The following is a 22,502-nucleotide window of genomic DNA, read 5'->3' on the forward strand; positions in this document are numbered from 1 at the left end:
CATTATGAATTCTAGGCTTCCGAATTATTTACTTTAGTCAAAGTAAAAATAATCATAATAAATAACTATTTTATTAAATCCATCTATAATCCTGTATTACAATTTTTTAATTTAAATTTTATTGGGGAAGAATAATTTAAAAGGAATTAGAAATCTGTACAGAATTGTGTACACACATTTTGTCACTTCATGGTTTTTTGTCCATTCTCTAGATCTGACATAATTATATGTTACATTATTTGTGTTGTCTAGACAATGCATTATTTTTTTTTTTGCCTGCCGATAGCTAGTTTGAAACTTTTGGAAGGAAATGAAAATAAACAAAAATTCCTAAATTCTAGTGTAAGCCTGTTGTCTGAAGTAGGCCAGCATTAAGTTAGCTTAGGATTAATGAAGGAGAACTGCATTAGATGAGAGTGGGAGGACTAAAAGCAATGCTTTCACTGTCACTTCTAAGGTAAATCAGTTTTGGAAAGCTTCAAATGAGGTTGCTTTTCGGTAACTTAGTTTACTTTAGAAAATTTTTATTTCTGCACATGCAGTCTGCAAATTTTAAAGGCAATTTTAGGTTTTGAAATTATTCTTAGTGTACAACAACAGCATCAAGTGAATTATACTCAAAGGTGTAGCCTCAATCTACGTAATCTACAGGTAATGGCATTTTGTGTTCCATTAGATACTTCTGTGTACTGCAGGAGTATTGGAAGGGACAACTCTAAAGAAGAATACAGCATCTGTTTGTTTGAGACCTGTCCCTTAGCTATACCAAGTATCAGGACTGCTGAGTATTGTTTTCAATTTCCATTTGTCATGAAAGGAACTCAGCAGTTTTAGGAATTATAGAATACTACAATAGTAGTCTTTTTAGTGCAGTTAACACTGTGGATAAATTTTGCTATGGGTATGAGGTACGGTAGGACAAGTTTTACACTGTCACCAACATAATTGCATGACAGCAGCTAGACCCCTTTGCCATTGTGGGTTTTGAAGTTTTGCTGGCATAATATAAAAGACAACAGCAGACAGATTGGATGCTCTTCTTGATGTCTCCTCCCTTGCACTCTGTATGTGTACATATGTATTTGTCATGTGTGTAGCCACTCCTAATAAGTAGAGGCTGTGATCCATAATATTATACACATACATGAAATCTGTACTAGATACTGGGAATATTTTCACAAAGCAGAGCCCTAGGAGGTGTACATACATGCTACTTTACAGTCAAGTACGGCAACTGTAGGATTTCTAACTTTTTCATAATAACATTAATGGAAAACCAGCGATTGCTGCTCTCCTGACTGACTTGGTGCTCTTCAACATGAAGAAACATGTAAATTTATGCTGGGGAAAAAAGCTATAGAGAATTTTATCTTATAAAGCAAACTGGGGGGATGAGGATGAAGATGTTTCTTAAGGTGAGCTGTCATAGTACGATAAGTCTTGTAGCAAACAACACAATAGAACAAGACTGTATGGCATTTGCTCTCCTACTAGATGTCAAATAAATTATACTGTAGCAGTAAAGAAATAGCTATAGCCAGTCATTTTGATGGCGAGTCATGCTCTTTCATGTCTTCATCAATGACATTGACAATGGGATTGAGCACACCCTCAGCAAATTTGCAGATGACACCAAGCTGTGTGGTGTGGTTGACACACCTAAGGGATGAGATGCCATTCAGAGGAACCTAGAAAGGCTTGAGCAGTGGGCACAGGTAAACTTCATAAGATTCAAAAAAATCCAAGTGCAAGGTCTTGCACCTGGGTCATCACAACTCTCTAATACCAATACAAGCTGGAGGATGTAAGGATAGAGCACAGCCCTGCTCACAAGGACTTAGGGGTACTGGTGGATGGCAAGATGGGCATGAGCCAGCAATGTCCTCAGAGCTCAAAAAGTCAAATGTATCCTGGGCTGCATCAAGAGAAACATGAACATCAGGTCAAGGGAAGTTATCCTACTGTACACTGATGAGACCTCACCTGGAGTGCTACATCCAGATAGGGTATCCTCAGAACAGGAGAGTTGTGGGCCTGTTGGAGCACACGCATCCAGAGGAGGGTCACAAAAGTGACCTAAGGGATGGAACACACAGGCTGAGAGAGCTTGGGGTGTTCAGCCTGGGGAAGAGGAGGCTCTAGGGAGATCTGAGAGCAGCTTTTCAGAACTTAACAAATAGCTATAAGAAAGGAGACCAACTCTTTAGCAGGGTCTATGGTGATAGGACAAGGGAAAATGGTTTCACACTCAAAGCCAGGCTGGACCAAGCTCTAAGCAGCCTGACGTAGCTGTAGGTATCCCTGTTCATTGTGGGGAGTTAGATTAGGTGACCTTCAAAGGTCCCTTTGAACTCAAACAATTCTATGATTCTATTAAGATTTCTTTTTTTCTTTCACTGAGAGAGGTGGAGAAGGCTGCCTCTAATGATTAGAGATCATTTACCCATGCAGCTGCAGCATCAGACCTGCTTTAGAAATGGTTTAAGAAGTATCAGTGAAAAGATTTTTTTTGAGCATTGAATTATTTTCTGTGCTTCTTGTCACATTCAAGCTTTGTCTTCAACTTTCAGTTATTGACTGCTCATACACAAGGTATAAGTGTGCATTAGGTTGAACTAAACAGCCTGGGAAGACAACACTGACTGTTACTTTAAGTCCAATGTTAGCATGGATATTAATAAAGAAAAGGTAATAGTGAATGGTGGGACCATTCCCTGTGTGTAAAACTCTACTGTATGAACAAAAGCAAATGCTATTACTGAGGGATCTGTCATAGATTTTACAATTGCTTGCTGAAGAGCATCATCAGTTGGGAACTTGAGCTGTGCCCAGAAGGCAAATGTGCGACTTTCAGTAGTCCTCTCTTTTCTGACGCTTCACTTCAATAAAAAACATGAAAACTTAGAGTTCTACTCATTAAGCTATAAAATGAAAATGCAAGGATGCCCAGGAGATCATTGGTTTCTCCTCTCTTTCTACCCATTTCAATTTTAATACAAAGATTATCTGCAGGGATTGGCACCTGAAAGTTAAAAAGACAGTCTATTCCAATAGATTGTTATAAATGTCTTTTCATTTGATTAAAAAACATTTTTAAATGAAATTTTCCAAAGATATCACAGTAAACAAGTGTTGTAGAGTGGAGACTTTGTATTAAAAATCACTTAAAACTTACATGGGAGACAAAAAAAAAAAAAAAGAATCTTTAGATGTTGAAGCTTATGTTCATCTTTGAAAGTCTTTAATTTGAAGCAATAGCTCCTGACTGGTTGGAAGATTCTTGTTTTAGTTAACTACATGGCATCTGGGAGATAGAAGAAAATTTATTTCTAACTGCAGGTATAATAGATTTTTTTTTCTTTCAATGCTAGAGTTCTTAAAAGGCAAAGATTTGAATATTTACATACTGTAAATATAACTAAATGAAATCAGTTACTGTTTAGCATGTGGCAGAATTTCACATTACTGAGGTAGAAAAAATGCTTCACATTTGTTTGGTGATGCAGAGTCCCCAGGATGATGCCTCATATTCAAGAACTGATTAAATGTCTATATAATTTGTGTTCATAACTGGAAAATTACTTCTATTTAGGATAAGAGTAATGGGGAAAAAAAATTACAGTAAACTTATTTACTGGGGGAAAAAAAAAGGAAGAAGTTTTTACAGACGTGAGTATCAAGAACAAAACTCTTATGGGTGATTGAATCTGTAACAAGCTGCATTGCATATGCATTCTATTACACAGTCATAAGATTTTGTGTCTGAGAAAACTTCGTGAGCATAATAACTACCTTTTAAAGTGCTGAGTATGGAGAGAGAGACAGAGAGAGAAAATGGGTGAATCTCTTGAGCAGTTTACTGGTGATGTTTGGTGCATTCACCTGTCCCACCTAGGCACTTCTAGCTTTGACAAAATTTATACTACAGACAAAATGGATATCTTTAAAAATTCATTTTCTTTAAATCTAAAAATCTGCGTGCCTGTATATTTTTAACTAAAAGAGTTCTCTAACGATTTCATATTTTGGGAGCAGCTATTTGCATAACATATAAAGTTTTTCATGGCTTGCTAAAAAGGGCTCTGTCCACACAGGCTGTAGTGAGCATCTCAGATCTTGTGAGCCACCAAAGTACTGGTAGATTTAACTGCTTTGAATGTTTTGTTTGCATGCCATTTAAATTCTGAGGAAAAGCAACTGTGGGAACACAAAGTAGTTTTGCGCTCTTTTTCAGCATGTGATTTTTTTCATGTCCTGGTGGACTTGAAGCAAGTACACATATGTATGGATCTTATGAGCATCTGCTTGCCTACAGAACTGTGAAAAATAATTGTGTTTTGATAGGTTTGGTTTAACTTTATATTCCGCAGAACTCAAGAAAAGCTCAATTAAGGCCTGCGTATAGGCTCTCTAAGGAAAGAACATTTTAAGAATTTATTCTTCTCTTTGTTCTGAGATCTTGGAGTCTATTTCCATTACTGAGTAGGATAGGCAGATGAATTGCAATTAAAGACACAGTAGCAAAACAGATTAAATATGATAATGATGGCTTACTGTGATTTTCCTTTACTACTTTCACTGCATAGAAAGCACGGCTCAAAGATTTTGCTAATTTTATGAAAGCAAGCACCCTGCTGACCCGAAGTCTCCTGCACACAGCTTGAGTAGTGGAGATCTGGGTTTCCTTCTGCCAAATTACAACTCTTGCTTTTCCTTCTTTCCCACAGGAGGAGAAGTCCCTTATACAACCCTGGCAACACGACTGATGATGGGGGCTTGGTGGCTTTTTGCTTTGATTGTCATCTCCTCCTACACAGCAAACCTAGCTGCTTTCCTCACCATCACGCGCATTGAGAACTCTATCCAGTAAGTTGATGAACTGAGGGAAAAGAAGGATGCATAAATATATACATACATATATATACACACACACACACACACACACGGAATGGTATGAATGTTCTAGTTAAATGTGAGAAACGGAAAAAATGTTAACCCTCTCCTGAGTAGTAGTTCAGAAGCTAATGAAACGGTATAAGATAGCCTTCAAGTACTTCCCATAGTACTTCCCCTCTGGAAACAACATCAGAATTGCTGGCTTCTGGCACGTACTACTCAGTGGCACGTAGACATGCATATGTATATACACATATCATGTTTTGAAAGAAGTAATTGAGTTTGAGATAACTAGAGTATCAGTATCTGAAGTAGAAAAATACAAATTACTGGTATGTGTTTTTCGGCTATGCTTTCTGTTCAAATGCAGTATACAGTAATGGTACTCTAACTCTTCGATCGAGAGGGACTCAGAGTTTCTTCCAAGTATGGGGAGCTCAAACTGATTCACCTTTTTTGCAAAGGCAAGTAATGTGGTAATAGGAAAAAAAAAAATCACTGACCAGTTGTCTTCATACCTTCCACTCCAGAGTGCTCTCAGTACAAATCAAATAAGTTGTTCTCTTTTTTTACCCTGTCTTTTGATTCTTTTTCTTCATCCCTCCCAAACACAACTATCTTCATCTTTTTATGGTATTCTTCTATTCCTTTTTCCCCCCAGTCACCTCATCTCTCCACACCACAGAAATGGTGTCCTGTTCTCTTTCTCTCCCCTTTTGTGCTCCAGTTTCTCTCCCTCAGCACGCAGTGTGCTAAGTTGCTTTAAGTCCCACCACCCACCTAAATCTTTCCTCCTGGGTCAAATCAGAGACTATTAAATACAGAGAAACGCCAATAAGCCAAGCTGTCCAAGGACCAGCTGGTCATTTTTCAACAGCACACTATTCTTGAACACTAATTTTGAATCTGTGAATACCCAGATATGCAAGAGTGACAAACTTAGCCTTTCCCATGAATCCTTCTTTGGGAAAGTACAGTGTGGCTTCAGTAAAGAGACGTTTCCGGCTGTGTTTCTTTTTTCAGGGAGATATAACCAATTAATACTCCATCTCAATATTGATTTTAAGGGAAACTCAGTTTCCTCACTCCAGTTGTTGAATCAACCTCTTGCCCTATGTGTCTTATCACTTAAGGTCTTGCTACCTAACCTTCAGCTGTTCCCAGTCTCTTTGAAATGCTCCCGATACAGTGAGACACTGATGTAGATTGGGCTGCAATGTGAGTTTTTGTGCAAGCAAAATAAATGAAGATGCATTCAGTCATTCAGATTTTCCTTACAAATACGTAATCTTCTGCATCCTGCTTTGAAGCTACCTCTCCTACTGTTTTGAAGTAGTCTAAAAAAAATGCTTAAATTGCTGTGAGAAGTATCTGAGGTCTTTCATCATATGTAAAATATATATTAAATATATCCAAACTATAATTTAATATATCTTCAGCTGTTTAGTTTATTTATTATTTAGTTTATTATTATGTCACTAGAAAACCCCCAGTGAAATTCTGAGATTATTGTATACAGTTGTGACTACATTGGTGTTTGTGCTGTATTATTTACGGGCAAAGTCACTGATAATGTTTTATTCAGTAGAAAATGTTGCAGCTGGAAAGCTTCTGAAGTGAAAGAACAGAAACATTTATCAAAGTGCTTGTAGCTTAGAAATAGAGTAATTAGATGTGTTAAGTATCCATTAGGGAATGAAGTTATACTAACTGTGCTGGGAGTGTAAAACTTTAGTTTACAAAACTGCCGAAATTGGAACTCAAACCGACACATAACAGAGAAGTTGTTTGTTTACCATGCTGAATTACTGCAAAGTGGGAAACATGAATAAGCAACAGAGAAAAAAGCTGATGCTCTATTTTTTTTTTAAACAGATCAAATTGTACCTTGGGGAGCTTAGAGGGCCAGGATGGGAATGAGCTTAAGCATCTAAAGAAAATAAACCAGATTCTGCTCATAGTACATGCCATTCAGTCAGCTTCTGAAAAAAAAATCAAACAAATGAAAGAGATTGAAGTCAGTGGGTTTGCACAGATGTAGCAAGTAGTTAATGGGTTTTCATTTCAGATTTCTAGCTAGCACCAGATATGACAACATGTTGTCCTTGTGATATCCTTTATGAAGGAAAGGAGGACTCGAACAGCCCACATCACGTTTCATTTCCATGAAACATTTCAGCAGTTACTGCATTTCAGCTTTTGGATACGTAGCCAGCTTTTGTTCAGAACTCTTCCCTATTTTGGCTGTTATTGTGATGGGGCCACTTTTCCTAGTCAGAGTCTAAGAGTATCCAGAAGCTTATTTTAAGAAAAGCACACATTATGTTGTTAGGCAATGCACCAGGAAGGACCCTTTCCCCAGAGGATATCAAAGTAGCTCTTTTCTGTGTAACTTCACTTGTGACTGGAGGAATTGTTATCTGCTTCACTGATAAATTTGAACTAAATTTGTTACAGTTTGTAAATTGACTGTGGTTTCCAAATAAATGTTGACTCTTAACACCATTAGCAGCATTAATAATAATACTAGTGGTAAGGATTGGGAGTATAGGCATGCAAGTAATGAAGAATTTCCTACCGCATCTTTTATTCACACTTGATCCACATTTCAGACTTTATTTAAATCAAGACAGTCAATATTTATTATTTCAAATGCCAAAGCATTGTGGCAGCAAAGAAAAGTGTAACTTTGATATTTCTTAGATCTTTAGATCACTGTCTAAAATGCAACATGAATGAAATGATAATTGAGAGTAGTTTTTCAGCAAGTGCCAAGTAAGTTTGGAGAACTCAAGCTGCTACTTCTAGATGAAGATGCTATGAATTTCATCACCGAGCCACTATTTTCCATTATAGTGTTTTTATCATTCAGTTATGATGCAATTCAAGAAGTGCAGTGGCAGAGAAACTGGCTGCGCTCATATTGTACTCCTTCCTTTGGTAAGGTAAGCTGTCACCAATATCCCAGAGGCATTGAAATTTTGAAGAGAAGTTGGGGCTCAGAGAAGAAGCCAAAGGATTTGTTGTAAGAAAGGATGGGATTAGGTTCAGGTTTAGGTTTAAATCTAGCCCGCTGCTGAAAATGAGGAAGTTTGACTAAAATGTATGATTGCACACAGTATAGGGTAGAGTCTGTATTTTCTGTAAAATAGAAAGTTCATGCTGTGTTCTCAAAGACACAGGTTGTACATCCTGTTTGATAAGTGAGACCTCCACCTCTAAATAGTAGAAGCGTGGCAGTAAAGCTTGCCTTCAGTCGTGCTTATTTTGCCTAATCATTCTCACAACATCTTTCCTGAACCACAACTTACTAAGCTAAGGTGTCTCCAAAGCTCAAATAGCTTCATATGACCAGCTATATATTTTCAGCAAAGGGTGTTACACAAGAATGCTGTAACTGAAGTAGGCATTTCCTTGCTCAGAAGAACAGAATGTTCCTTAACCTCTCCTTCTGCATGGTTCACCCAGATCTCTAAACTGCCTAGCAAGCAACATTTTTAGTTTCTGACACAGATGTCACTGCCAACAGTCAAAAACCTCTTGGCTTCCTGTATCCTTTTTCCTAGGCTCACCTATGAATTAATCCTGAATGTAATAGGAAAAGAAAGAAGAAAAATGCATGCTTTATCAGCAAATGAGCACTCGAGCCTAAGCAATGAAAAAGTCAAAAATGACCTAAAATTTAATGACAAGTTCCTTGCAGAGAGTGCTGTGAAGTAGTCAACTCTAATAACAGCCAGCCTAAAACAATCTATAACCCAGGTCTACAGAGAAATTTTCATGCCCAAGCCTCTGACCTCAATAAGATGTAATCATCTAAAAAGGATTTTAGTTAACCCTATGTGAAACTGACCTTTCATTTTTCTACATTTTCAGTGTTTTTTTTATAAACACTTTTAGCTGACATGCATGAACAATATATCAATTCTGTCTAGAATATGAGTTTAGGGAAGAGGGTTTGCCTTGGGAAAATAAACTCAAGTAAGGCTCAATGTGAAAATATTTTTCTGTGAGTTTAAAGCAGAGACAGGTTTTTTAGTTAAAAAGTATTTAATCTGTAGTGAATTGATTTCTACGGCTTGATTGAGGTGCAGAAAAAGCAAACTCAACAAACGCTGTAAAATACACATAACTGCTGTTAATTCATCCTCAAATGACTCCATTCATCCTCAGAATAGCCTTGCATTGTTAATCGGTATAGGATAATGTTTGTATTGGCTCAGTAATCGCAATTAGAGAAAATATAACAAAGACCACATAATATTTTTCCCCCAAAATGCTTCATGACTGATAATCAAAAATATACTGAACTGTTGCTTGTGTACTGCACTGAGTGGTCATTTATTTAAAGTAGAATTTGTATAAATGCAAGCTTAGGTACAGGTGTTTAGCTTCATAGCAGTTTTTCAACTTCTACTTTTTACTAGATTTTAAACACTTCTGCTACTGTATGTATGGATAGGCAGAAGTTGGTAGAGTTATCTTTATCTAGTATCAGATCACCCAGAAAGGGCAGTAATAAACTCACTAATAAAGGAGTAGCTTATTCTCTCTGAAGATTATGGCTCACTGGAAACTCTGAAAGGAGGCAGTCTCCAAATAGATATGCTTCTCTTTTTGTTGCCAGCCCTTAAATGAGGTTAGGAAGGAATAGATCCTGGATCTACCCGTTCCCATTGCCCAGCTGAATTGCTTGCTCCCAAGGGTGGTCATGCCCCTTCATCAGGTCATGACCTGACAGTTTCTGCATATCATACTGCTCTGAAATAAGAAATCCAAAGAGAGAATTTCTTACAATGTGGGCTTATAATATCTTTACACATCTTAGATCTACTTTGCTTTGCAGATGTTTGAACTGAGATCAGTAAAACTACTCAAAATTAAATCCTCAGCCGAAGCGGATAATGCTGCATCAGAGAATAGTCAGTATGAATACATCAACTTAACTAGAATTTTTTTCTTATTGAGGCCTCATCTGGCAGCTGTGTGTTCAGGCGGTGTAACACACTGAGACTGAGCATTTCACTCCACTTAGTTGTCTGAACAGAGAATGAGTTGTTTAATCCAGGAATAAAGGTACATCAAGCAATGTGTAACCTGCAAACCAGGCTGGAGGCAAAAGAAAAATCTTTCTTTTAGAAAGGAACCTGTATTTAATAATTTTAATAGTTTAATAATTTTACTAGTTCTGTCAAGGTTTGCTGCTTTTCTTTGTTTTGCAGTAACTTGACTGCTAGGTTGTGAATGTTGTTCTGGAAGTCTGTGGAGATGTCGGTTATTAAAACTCACTTTCTGAAATAGGTCGTACAGATTATGATCCCACTGGGCATGTTTGTGTGAGGGGATGTAGTCAGTGGTGTGATAAGTCTTTTCCTTGTCTGCGTAGCTGTGAGCACACCAGCATGTCAGAGCCTGCAATCCTTTTTCACTCCTCAACATAGGACTGAGTGAACCAACACGTGGAGTTTTCAGCTGGCCTCAGTATTTGTCTCATTTGTAGGGTTTAAACCCATCTTACTGTCATCTAGCTGCTGTTATTTTCTCAGTGTAGAGCACTACCTACAATGCGCAAAGCTGAGGGACAGGGAAGTTGAGAGGCATCCTTTGTTTTAGTATGGAACATCAAATAGTGAAGAGCTGCAGACTGTAGTTAATGCCGGAATAGACAGGTATGATGCACCTTCCTGAAGGCATCAACATAATCATCCTTGTCATTTCTCTGCTGGTGATTCATTTGGGTGTGATGGCACTCTCACTTCTTTCTTCCTGATAAAATGAGAACTCCTCCATACCTTTCTGTAGTACCCTTCTGGACCAGCTGCTTATGTCTAGCATTTTTTCCCACCTGAAAATAGTAAGGTTGCTTTTACAGCTGCAAGATATAGAGAGGAGTTGTTTTTCCTTTTGTGCTGTTTGTGGTAGCAGTTATATGTATCATTTATATACCAGTTAGCAATTATATTTCAGAAAAACGTTTTGTTGCTTGTTACACTAGAAATTATATGGCTATACAGAGTCCGGTAATGATTGCAGTTTTGCTAGATGGTGGTGTTAGAAACTGGGGACTCGATAAATACTTTCTGTGTACTTTTCTAGTAATATGTATGACAAATAACACAACAATTACAGGACATTACAATATGTATCCCATGACAGATTGTTGAGCACTGCCAGGAGATACAGAAGCATATTGGCAGTAGCAGCACTGACTTAGAATAAGTGAATATAGCATCTTGCATTAGTCTAGAGCTTTTTGTCAGTGACGCTTTTGACAGATATGTAGCCTATAAATGTAGCTGTGATGCACCTTCTTTTTACACAATGCTTTGTGTAATGGTGAAACTAAGTATTTCTCAGCAAGGCATGCTTCTGTCTACTGGAATGCCTTTTTGCAGAGCTGTTGCCCAGACAGCCAGGTCCCAGAGTGGGTTGTTGCAGAACATTATTCCTAGCACAGTTCAGGGCTTTGCATTTCTTGCTGAATTTCACAGTGTTCCTGTTTGCCTCTTCCTCCAGTTTTTCTAGGTTCATCTGAATGGAGGCTTTGTCCTTGAGGTGCCTATGTCATGTTGCCTACAACCTGATAACAGGGTGCTTCCTCATCTCTTCCAGGATATTGATAGATATGTATTCCCTTATACTTGTGATACTTGTCACTGGATTCCAGGTGTGATACCACCCGCTAACCACTACTTTTTGAGCATGATCATCCAATCAGGAACTCACAGAATCACTGACTTGTAAGGCCTTGAATGGCCCCAATCCCCCTGCTAATGCAGGTTCCCTACTAAAGTAGGTTGTGCAGGAAAGCATCCAGATGGGTCCTGAGTATCTCCAGAGACTCCACAGCCTCTCTGAGCAGCCTAATTCAGTGCTCTGTCACCCTCAAAATAAGTTTTTCCTCGTGTTCATACAGAATGTACTGTGTCCCCTTGTCCTGTCACTGAAAGATACCACTGAAAAGAGTCCGGCCCCATCCATATGACACCCACCCTTTAGATGGTGGAGTAGGCTGGACAGTCTCAGATCTTACAGCCATTCCTCATAAGGGAGATTCTCCAGGCCTCTCATCATCTCTGTCACCCCGGCACTGGCATCTCTCTTAGAAACTGCTTGTATTTCTTGAACTGAGGAGCCTCGTACTTTACATGGTATTCCAGATACAGCCTTACCAGGGTACAGTAGAGGGGGAGGATAACCTCCCTCATCCTGCTGCTGGCCACGATTCTTTTAGTGAATCCCAGAATAGCACTGATTGTCCTTCTTGGCCACAGGAGCACACTGCTGGCTCATGGCCAGCCAGTTTGTCACCTAGACAACTAGGTCCTTCTCTGCAGAGCTCCTTTCCAGCACATCAGCCCCTAACCTGTACTGATGCATGCAATTATTCCTCCCTAGGTGTGAGACTCTACATTTGCCCTTGTGGAACCTCCTAAGGTTCCTCTCCACCCAACCTCTGGGTCTCACTGAATGGGAGCACAGCCTTTTGGTGTGTCAGCCACTCCTCCTAGCTTTGTACCTTCAGCCATTTGGTTTTCCACATTGGCAGGCCTAATAACATAAATCAGATATAAGGATATCTTGGGAGACAGTACTGAATGCTGGCTAAACTTAAGGTAAATTGCAGCCATTGTTCTGCTCTTGTCCACAAACTCAGTCACTTTATTAAAGGAGAGGGCAATCCAGTTGGTCAAGCCTGAGTAAGCCTTAGTAAATTTGTGCTGCCTGTTCTGTCAGCTTTTTCTCCTGCATATGCTCAGAAATGTGCTTCGAGAGCTCACTCCATGTTATTGGTTGGAAATTGAATCAAGGCTGAGCAGCGTTAGTTCCCTAAATCACACTTTTGATCATTTTTTGAGGACGGTCTGGTTATGTCCTTTTTCCAAGATGAGGGGGATGAATCTCCCTAGTCTCAATTGCATTTTGAAGGTGATAGTGAGCAGTCTTGCAAGAAATAAGGTCTGCTCTCTCAGTGCACTTCATGAAGCCGTTCAGGTCCCATGGACTTCTGTCAAGTGCTCCCAAGCAATCCCTACCTAAATTCCTTCTTTCTTACCTGTTCATTCCCCCTTCTTTATATTGTCTGATGAAGACCTTTTAAAATCTTTTGTTTTTTTTTTTCTAGTAATTTTTAAGATGAATGTTCTTTTCCCTGAAGAAACCTACTTAATAACTATCTTTAAATTTTATCAAGCATTATTTCAGTGTATTTATTAGAGCTAAATTTAACATCTTACTCAGTTGCTTACTTTTGTAATCCCTTTGATCATGACCAGAGTCTTTTAAAAATCTTTATTGCTTTCCTTTCGCGTAATGGGGTTTCATATTTTCTCTAACATTCATAATTAATCTTTCAGAACTCATACATATTTCTGTCTAGACTTGATTTTATTTTTTACTTTTCAATTACAAATTAGCCACTAATACGTTTAAAAGTAGAAGAATTTTAACAAGGACACTTTAAGCCTTAAGTAAATTTGTGTTTTTCTCTTTTCATTTTTCCCTTTTCACATTAAACCGTGTTTATACATGTGTGCACAGAAATCCCACTGTTAATCGGGTTGCACTGCGGTCTGCATCAGTAACTGCTTTTACCCTGCTGAATGAAATGCTCTTCTTGAATCCGAGGGTCCAAGTGGTTGGCCGAAGAGCATGCATAGGCATAGTTTAAGCACCGAATTCAGCTCATCCTCCTCTGTATTTGTCCATTCAACTAAGAGCAATGTTGAGAACTTAGGAATCTAGAATATTTGAGAATGTAATCTTCCATCAACGTTCTGAAGTTTACCAAATAACAAAATTCATTGCCATCAGTCTCTCCTTGACTTCCATGTTCTACAAGGTACATAGTGGAGCACACTCACAGAGTGTTAGGAATTTGGGGAATTATATTGACCAAGACACTGGACTGATACACAAGTTTGAGGATTTTTTTTGTTTTGTTTTTATCTATTCGTCTAGCATTTTCTTTATGGGTAAATTTGTCTGCTAGCAAATAATTTAGGAGTCTCCTGACACCTTAGTCTACTGTAGTCTTCCATTTTTCTGTTTTTCTTCCCAGAAAAGGGCAAATCTCAATTATGTAGTAAGAGACCAATATATTCAGGTTCAGTAAAAGCCTCATCTCATGGCTCCTTTGATCCCACTTGATAATCCTGTATGTGTACTGATTCTTTATGGTTTTCCTGTTGCTTGTATTCTTGAAGAGGAATGCCCTCTTGTTGGAGATAGAGGAGAGGATTTTGGATTTTTAAATACATTTTTAATTTTTTAATTTATCCCTCTCTAATATTTGCTATATGTTATCTACTTAGAATTTAGCTCTTGTTCAGTGTTTTTCTTTGCCTATATATCTGAATTTCGAAGGATTTCTCTTTGACTCAGTGAACCTCTAAAACCTTGCCACTGGGCTCTATTGATTTCTTCCTTCTTTTCTTCCTTTCTGTTGTGCTCAGTAATGTACATATCCTTCAAGATGTGCTGTCTTTGGTGTCCTTTCTGGGACACGAAATAGGAATTTAAGAATTCCTATTTTTTCTCCTATGCAATATCCTTTTTCTAGCCTCTAAATGTACTTGTTTCAAAAATGCATCTTGGATTTTAATGAATTTCCTACCATTGACTTTACATTTTCTGCAGCTGCAAAGAGCTTTTACAATTTGCTATAACCTGCTTTAAGATCCTTGACTTGTCCTTAAGTGTCATCCATTAGATTTGTGCAGTTTATACAAAGTTAATTTGTACCAGGAAAGCTATAATGGATTTTAGGCACTAAATGTATTGCAGTAGGTATTTTGAAACTTTAATGAATGCCATTTAAGAAACCAAGGTATGGCAGAGTAATTCTGTAGGACAGAAAAATAAAGGCCAGGAGGTAAGAAGACTTAAAAGACTGTAAAGATATATATATATATTTTAAGGGCAAAGCAGGGTTGACAAAGCTGTATTTGAGGTTCTTTAGAAACTCCTAAACTGGTTAATATTTTTCTGTTTGTAGGGAACAAAACTACATAATATGTAAAGTAGAGCAAATCTATCAGAGTAACGTGAACCACAATACAGAGGCATTTCATGATACCGTAGGAGAAATCATTTCATTGCTGAAAATTGTACAGGATGCAATCTGCTGTGTGGCGGGTGCATTGTTCAGCACAGGAATTGCACCAAAAAGCTCCTCTTTGCCACATAAACTGGTAGCTCAGATAGCTGGTTTTGGTGAGTGTGGCCATTTAGAGAATTTAACACAGTTAATCTGCTTCATGTGGCTGGAGGGACTGCAACACTTCTTTCTCCCCTTTGCCCCTTTTATTGTTGTTATCTTTTCACTCATTTTCATTTTTTCCACTCCTTCCTTTCATTTCATATTCCTCCTTGTATTTTAAACCACAAAAATTTTCAGACTCCGGTCGTCTTAAAAAAAAAAAAAAAATCAATTAAATTTAAAAAAAAGAAAGAAAGAAAGAAAGAAACTTGATAGCCATCTTTTTATACACTGCCTTTTTCTTGCCTGCAGTATCTTTCTATTGAAAATGCAGCTTTAAGTCTCCTATGTCTCTTTTCTTTACCAACAATTAAGGTCTCTCCAGGATCTCTCAAGGCAGACAGATATTCCTTATGGCACTGTCTTGGACTCTGCAGTCTATGAACATGTTCGAGTGAAAGGGATGAATCCTTTTGAGAGGGACAGCATGTATTCCCAAATGTGGCGGATGATTAACAGAAGTAACGGTTCGGAGAACAACGTCTTGGAGTCAACTGCAGGCATTCAAAAGGTATTGTTGTGACATGCTTTTTCCTTTCCTTTGGAGACTCACTTGTAAACACCAGATTTGCTTAGTTGTTGCTTTTAACTGTCAGGGATGCATTGGCACCCAGATAATGATTATGTCCTGTACCAATTTTTGCAAGCCCATTGTATCAGCATAGAGGATTTCTCAGTGAGGTGACTTGTTTTCAACTACGTTTTAAAATGTAAGTACCTAGAGTGTTCACTCTGAAAAGGATTTATAGGTATGAGAGATGAAAGCATTTTTCAGGATGCAAAATGAGTATAGGATCACTGGACTGCTAATGCCAGAAGATGCATGGCAATGTACTGTACAAAGTTCAAAGCGCTTTTGGTACAAGACACTGATTAACTTACTTCTGTAGGCTCCCAACACTGAAAACCTTGTCTTTCTGTTAAGTCTGAATCACACATGTTTCAAGAGAGGAAGGTAGCACAAAATGATCAACGATCTTTTAGAATGCTTTTAACTGAGGGAACGTAATTTGAGTCAATTTTTACAGGAACATTGGTGAATGTAATGTTTCCCTCCCTTGCTTTCGATTAACAGTTACGGCATTTATAAGTAGTATCCATGAAGCAGGTCAGTGCAAGTGAATACTGGTCAATGGGTGACAAAGTATAAACTTTATCTGTACCACTATGTCTTCCCCTTAAGTTTTAAAATCAAACTTGTCAAATACTGTGTTTTGCAGATTTCATTTTAAATTTGAAAATGTGATGATTATTCAGGGCAAATATTCATGAAGTTGTACTTTATCTAAAATTTGGTTTAAAGACTTCTAAAAACAGGAGCAAAGCCTGTATTTCATTTCTGCTGGAATACATTTGCCAGGGCAATGTGTAATTTCTGTGTTTTGACACCCAACACAAACACTCAAAAGAAAAGGCTATGTTCAAAGGAATGATTAAAACACTCTTTATCTCTTGGTAGTAAAGGAACCACAAAGGAACAAAGGTGGTTTGTGGAGTTTTAACAATCAGTAGTTCACTATGTATAACTGGTATCATATTTTCTGGTGTGAAGGACAAAATGGTACAACTGAATGGGGAGCTGTGCTTTTGAAACTCCTTTAGAAAAAGGCATAAGCTGAGAAAACAAGAAAAAAAAAGATGACAATGTGAAAATTGTTGGCTGGATAAAATTGCTTTTTTTTTTTTTTTTTTAACTCAGTTAGCAAAGAACTGATAAAGATAGGGTTTGCCTTTTGTATTATAAAAACCTCCTGTTTCCTTCCCAAATTATACTGAGGGGTTCAGGAGAATCAAAAACCAGAGCACACTAAGCATAGCACTCAATACAGTCAGCAGTGTGTTGACAAATTGCTTTTACCTGGAAAAACAACAGATGTGCCATACTGGAAAGTAATTCTGGATTATAATCTTTGATTTCTAATTCCTGGAAAGATGGCAGTTGCTGTCTTAAAACCTGCACCATCAAAACTGCCTAGGTTTTGTTGGGTTCCCATGTTTCTGCTTCCCAGGAATAAGCACTTGCAAGTGACGTCAAACTACCAAGCTGCAGTATGTGAGCAAGCCAGACACACTCCAATTTTAAAATACCTAAGGGCTTGATTCCAAAGAATATACATATCCACCTATGCGTGTGCAGTTTCTCTCCTCCTTTTCCCTTACAGGAAGAACAGAGATAAAGGTTATCCGCCAACTGCTGTTCACATGAAAGCTTTTGGGAGATCACATTTGGATTGCTCAGGAAGAAAGTTCTATTCATTTACAAGCAAACACAAGAAATACCACTGAAGCTGTCCCTTTCAGGAATCATTTGAGATAGCTCTCCCTCAGCTGGAAGATGAATGTGGTGATAAAAGCTATTCTTAGGCATGGGAAATTAGAGTAGAATGGAATGGAACAGTTCTGTTTAAAGGGACTTTCAAAGATTACCAAGTGTAACTACCCATCCTCTTCAGGGCTAACCAACAGTTAAAGTGTGTTACTGAAGGCATTATACAAATGACTCTCGAATGCTGTCAGGCATGGGGCATCAACCGTCTCCCTAGGAAGCCTGTTCCAGTGCTTGACCAGCCTTACGGGTGGTATCCTTCACAAAAGATAATTGATAAAAGGCAGGGACTATGATCTGTGGAATAGCTTGAAAGACAACATTTTACAGGAAGGAAATGGTGGGTCCCCTCTGCCTATATGCATGCTTCGTAATGCTCTTCGGAGCCTTGAATGAATTTAACAGGCTGCACCGGGGCCACTAACACAACCAGATTATAGTTCTGGACAAAATGAACCACTGGGTGTCCCTTTGTGCTTTGTTAACCAATGTGAAAGCATCGCATAACAGTGGGATGTCTGGGCCCTGCTGCCCTGTCTCTGAGGTGAACAGAGTTTGCAAGTACCCATCACAAGATTACAGGTTTAGACAGTCAAGCATCAGGATATTGAAAAGGCTAAACCAAGCATTTTTATTATATCTTAAAATCCCACTGTTTTGTCTCACTTCTGTTCTTCAAATATTTGGAGGAAAGTAGCAGTAGAATGTATCTTTAAATGGGAGGAGGGAGATCAAATGCTGATGTATTCGGCGTATTATCCCTTGCTCAGCAGGATGGTGCATTTGCTGGACCAGAGACTTCATGGAGAAGCCCATGCAAGTGAGAGCAAGTTGTAGCCAAATGACAGTGATTACATAATCCCATTTTGCAACGGAATGTCTGCAGCATTGACTTGTTTATCCTGGTGTGAGGGTAAGGCAGGGAAGAAGAGAAAGGATGGGAAAATTGTGCTATTTTAAATTTCTGATGTTTGATATATATTGCTTCTGTTCTTCTCATAAATCAAATGCATACACATCACTGAGCACCCATGTGAACAGCAGTTTACGCATGTACATCAGGTCCTGTTAGCAGCTGGCTGGATTTACCTTGAAAGGACAGCAGTTTTAAATACCTGAAACAGGAGAAAGCCTGAACAGTACAGGCACTTTTCTAATTTCTATAGGTTATTGTCTCTTCCTTTCTGAAAGGACAACAAAAAACAGTTTAAGATCTATATCAGAGCAAGGGAAGCATTCAGCTGTTGGTCCTCCCGCTTTGTCAAATCAAAACAGTTGGAGAGTTATCTGTATTCCTGTATACGCTTGGATTGTTCCAGAAAACAGTCACTTTTGTCGTCTTTTTTTTTTTTTTCCTTTATTATTCCTAAGTATTTTGAGTATCTCAAATTGATTTCCCTTTTTTGCATAGGTTATGAAATATACATCCTATTCCGTGAAAGGAATCTGTATTTTCAGGGAAGTTATTTATTCAGAGGGGATTTACCAAGCCCTAAGTCATGCCTGCTTAAACATTCATTGAGGACTCCAAGAAAATCATTTAGGCTTAAACATATCACATTACATACCTCTTTATGTCTTCTTAAAAAGCACATTACCCTGCTTAATCCTTTACAAGCACCACAGGCTTTCCTATCCTTGGAACTGTTCCCATTTAAAATATAATGAAGTGCTTCCATTGTGCCCCTGCTCTTTCTTCCCTAGAGTATAATAGTGCCTAATGCCCTATCCTACCCACCTCATTCCTCTGAACGAGACACTGTAGCCTACAGCATCTCCGTTTTTCTCAGCAGTACAAAGTGGAAAATTCCTTTCCCAGGCTGCATAGGCAGAATCAAAATGCATTTGTATCCTCAGTCTGTTTAACTCTGTGTGCAAAATATTTAGCTTGTAGGAAACTTGAGGATGACTGCCAGGAGAATTAATGTTTTTTGGATGGTGCAGTACAAGAAACTGATTTTACTCTCTCAATTCCAGTGCATTCATATTTCTCCCTAAAACTGATCACAATATCAAAAGAAATTTAGTCTTGACATTTTCATTTTCTTGTCATTTTACCTGTATTGGAAACATGCGAACAATTGCTGAGGATTTTCATTTTCCCCAGATGACAGTTTTGCATTCCTGAGAATTCTTAACGGTAATAATATTATTGTTTAAACTACTTATGAATAAGCCATAACAAAGCTTTGCTGAGGTGATTTTTCTGGGGAAGAAATGAGTAATAATGATTTCCATATCTGTGCTAGAACAAATTATCAATGACTGGACATTGTTATTCTTCCTTTGCAACAGTAATGGCATCTGTTGATGGGGCAGAAAACTCCTCAACTAGGTAATTAATCTGATTTATTTACCAACTTGCCATTGAAATTGTCGTTCTGGTAGCAGATACACTCATCATATTATGGAGATACCTAGTTAATATTTTCAAGTCCATACATCTTTGTTATGGACATCTCTGAAAATGCAGCTAGCCAGTAAAAGAACATCAAAAACAGGAGATAACCAAGCAGACTTTTCAGATATTGAACCTGTACTGTGGCTCTATAGTGGAAGGAATAGGAAATGAAAAAGGCAAGAGCACATAAAAATGCTGGTACTGCACTCCAATCTCCTGTATGTCTTCTCTCCAAAGGGATCAGCTGCATTGCAAAGTTTTTGGTTAGGAAACTAATTATCAATCCATACACTGGTTTCTCTCTGCCTCTGGAAGTGATGCTTCTTGGACAGATGAGATGTTCTGTTGCTTCTGCACCAGTAATAATCTGGAGTATCCTTAAGACACTGATGTTTCAGTCCCTCAGCTGAGGGTGCAATTTATTTATTTTGCAATTGCCTTTTCCTTTATGGTCTATGGTTTGGAGCTGACAGGTGCTTAGGAGTACCAAACTCACCTGCCATCCTTGCTTTAAGTTTTCACAGATGGTCTGTCTCTGTCTTATTTGTGGTATTGCAGCCTTTTCCTGGAAAGCAAGTCTTGACTCCAAGTCTGAGCCCAATTTACCATTGATGTGCTGTTAATAATGACAGGACGAATGCATGATCCTCTGGCACTGTAATGTTCAAAGTACCATAGTTTGTCAATGTGTCAGCTTAAGGTGAGAGTGGATTATATTTCCTTGCAAAGCACGTTTCTAAAAGGCTTATCACAACTTGCTTGAGCCTAAAGAACAACCAGCCTGGAGAAAGATTTTCTTCTGCAATCCTGTGTATCTTCGCTCTTATATCTAGTGCTTACACAAACAGTGGAAAAAATGCAGATTACTAAATATGTGGCCAGAAAGCACTGGAAGTGTAGTATGATCTTACCTTCAGGCGTTATCAAAAAGCTGTTAGATACCTGAACTAGCCTGAGATCAGGGTGTTTGGGATGTTTAATAACTTAGCTGTGACGGTTAACAGAGCACAAGGAAGATTCTGGATTTAGTTTCAGAAGTGAAATGTAAAACTTCTCGTTGCTTCATTTTCTCAGTATTTAAGGTGGGCTCAGCAAAAGGCTTCCTCTACCTCATGAATATTCCAAAACATATTCCAAAGTTTGATCTAACTTGGACTTTCTAGAGTGATTTTTATCTGGAGTAGAATACCTGTGGAAGTTCTTATTTTATGCAATTTGGCTTTATTCCATTCACAATTTAAGACAAAATTTGAGTCAGTCTGCATATCAAAAAATAGATCTGCACACATGTATTCATCCAACAACCATGCCAGTGAGTGCTGTATTCCTTTTATCTCTAAAATTTCCTGAAAACTTGATCTTAGTTCACCTTATGTTTCATCCTGTGTGCTCCCAAATGTACTTTCCACATTGTGCTCTCACCACAATTCCATCCGAGTTACTAATGACTTCTGTTTAAAGTTCAATCTGCAAACCCCTGCCAGTCCTTTTAGCAGTTTTAGATGTCACTAAGTGGCATCCTGCTGTGGTGACAGGCCATTCTCCCATCCATGACTGTCTTTGCTTGCTCTCCCTCTTAGTCCTCTGTTACTTTGGAGAATATTTCAGGTCTGTTCAGTTTCCGTGGGCCATGCTATTCCTGAGACCATAGTATTTTCTCTCTGTAACTCATCCCTGGGGATTCTCAAGTCAAAAGAAATTCAGCTAGTAACTCCAAAACCTTGCAGTTCTGCTTCTCCTGTTTGAAACTGACCTCTTTGTATCTGAAATTAAACACGTGTGCTTTGCTCTAATGTCTTTCACGCGTGTCTCGCTCTAATTCAACGTAAATAAATCCTATAGTAGCTAGCTTTACATCTTCCATCTGGTTTTACTTTCCATTTTCTTTCTTGTGGCTTTTTCTTGCCCAGGTTTATATTCTGATGTCAGTCATTATCAGTTTATCTCTTAATTTTTGTATCCAAATGTGTGTAAGTTTTGCCAGTTTACCCTCCATAACATGTCTGTGATTTAGCCATACAACCTCTAGTTCTTGAATATAGCAATTTTTAGCAGTTTTCTCTGAACTTTACGAAACACTCTTCCTGTGTTTAGTTCTACTGAAAATGCTCTTGCACTCACACTTCCCAACCCCGCCATCCAAAACAAAACAAAAAAGAGGGTGTCTGTATTGGCTTTCAAGGCCCCTCACAATCAGCTGGCACTCCGCGTATAGTTTTCTTATTTCTGAATTGAAAAATTATTAGTGTGAGTTTCCAGTGCAAGAGTGCAACTCCTTTCTCTTTTAACCATATTTCTGCATTCTCCAATTGAGAAGTTTTCCCTCCAGGCAGTCATCTACTCTAAATAGCTTTGTGTTCTCCTTTATTATTGCAGTAAGAAAAGCCTTGACAACTAGGTTTCTAGTGTACTATGACCACGGCCTATCCACTGAGCCACTCTGTTTTGTTGTTACTCTCTGCTCTTTCCCTTCATTTAGCTTACTTTATAACTGTCAAATAAGAAGAGAGGTATTTAATGCTGTAGTGATCTAAATACCATTATAGATATGATGTAACTGAGGAATGACTATAACCCACAATAAGCCAATTTCATGAACACACCCATTACCAGACTGT

At 38.3% G+C, this 22,502-nt stretch overlaps 1 protein-coding gene across 3 annotated transcripts in view; it reads left to right on the forward strand.

Moving 5' to 3' along the window:
- The window catches only part of GRID2 (glutamate ionotropic receptor delta type subunit 2), a 690,114-nt gene that overhangs the window by 588,496 nt on the left and 79,116 nt on the right, over nt 1-22,502 (forward strand). For all 3 annotated transcript variants that reach the window (XM_090138802.1, XM_090138803.1, XM_090138804.1), the window contains 2 exons: nt 4,728-4,866; nt 15,473-15,668. In XM_090138802.1, coding sequence (XP_089994928.1) covers nt 4,728-4,866; nt 15,473-15,668 — 335 coding nt within the window. The remainder of the gene's footprint in view (nt 1-4,727; nt 4,867-15,472; nt 15,669-22,502) is intronic.

The sequence above is a fragment of the Phasianus colchicus genome, chromosome 4 (genome assembly GCF_987193195.1).
Source record: "Phasianus colchicus chromosome 4, bPhaCol1.hap1.1, whole genome shotgun sequence".
Lineage (NCBI taxonomy): Eukaryota > Metazoa > Chordata > Aves > Galliformes > Phasianidae > Phasianus > Phasianus colchicus.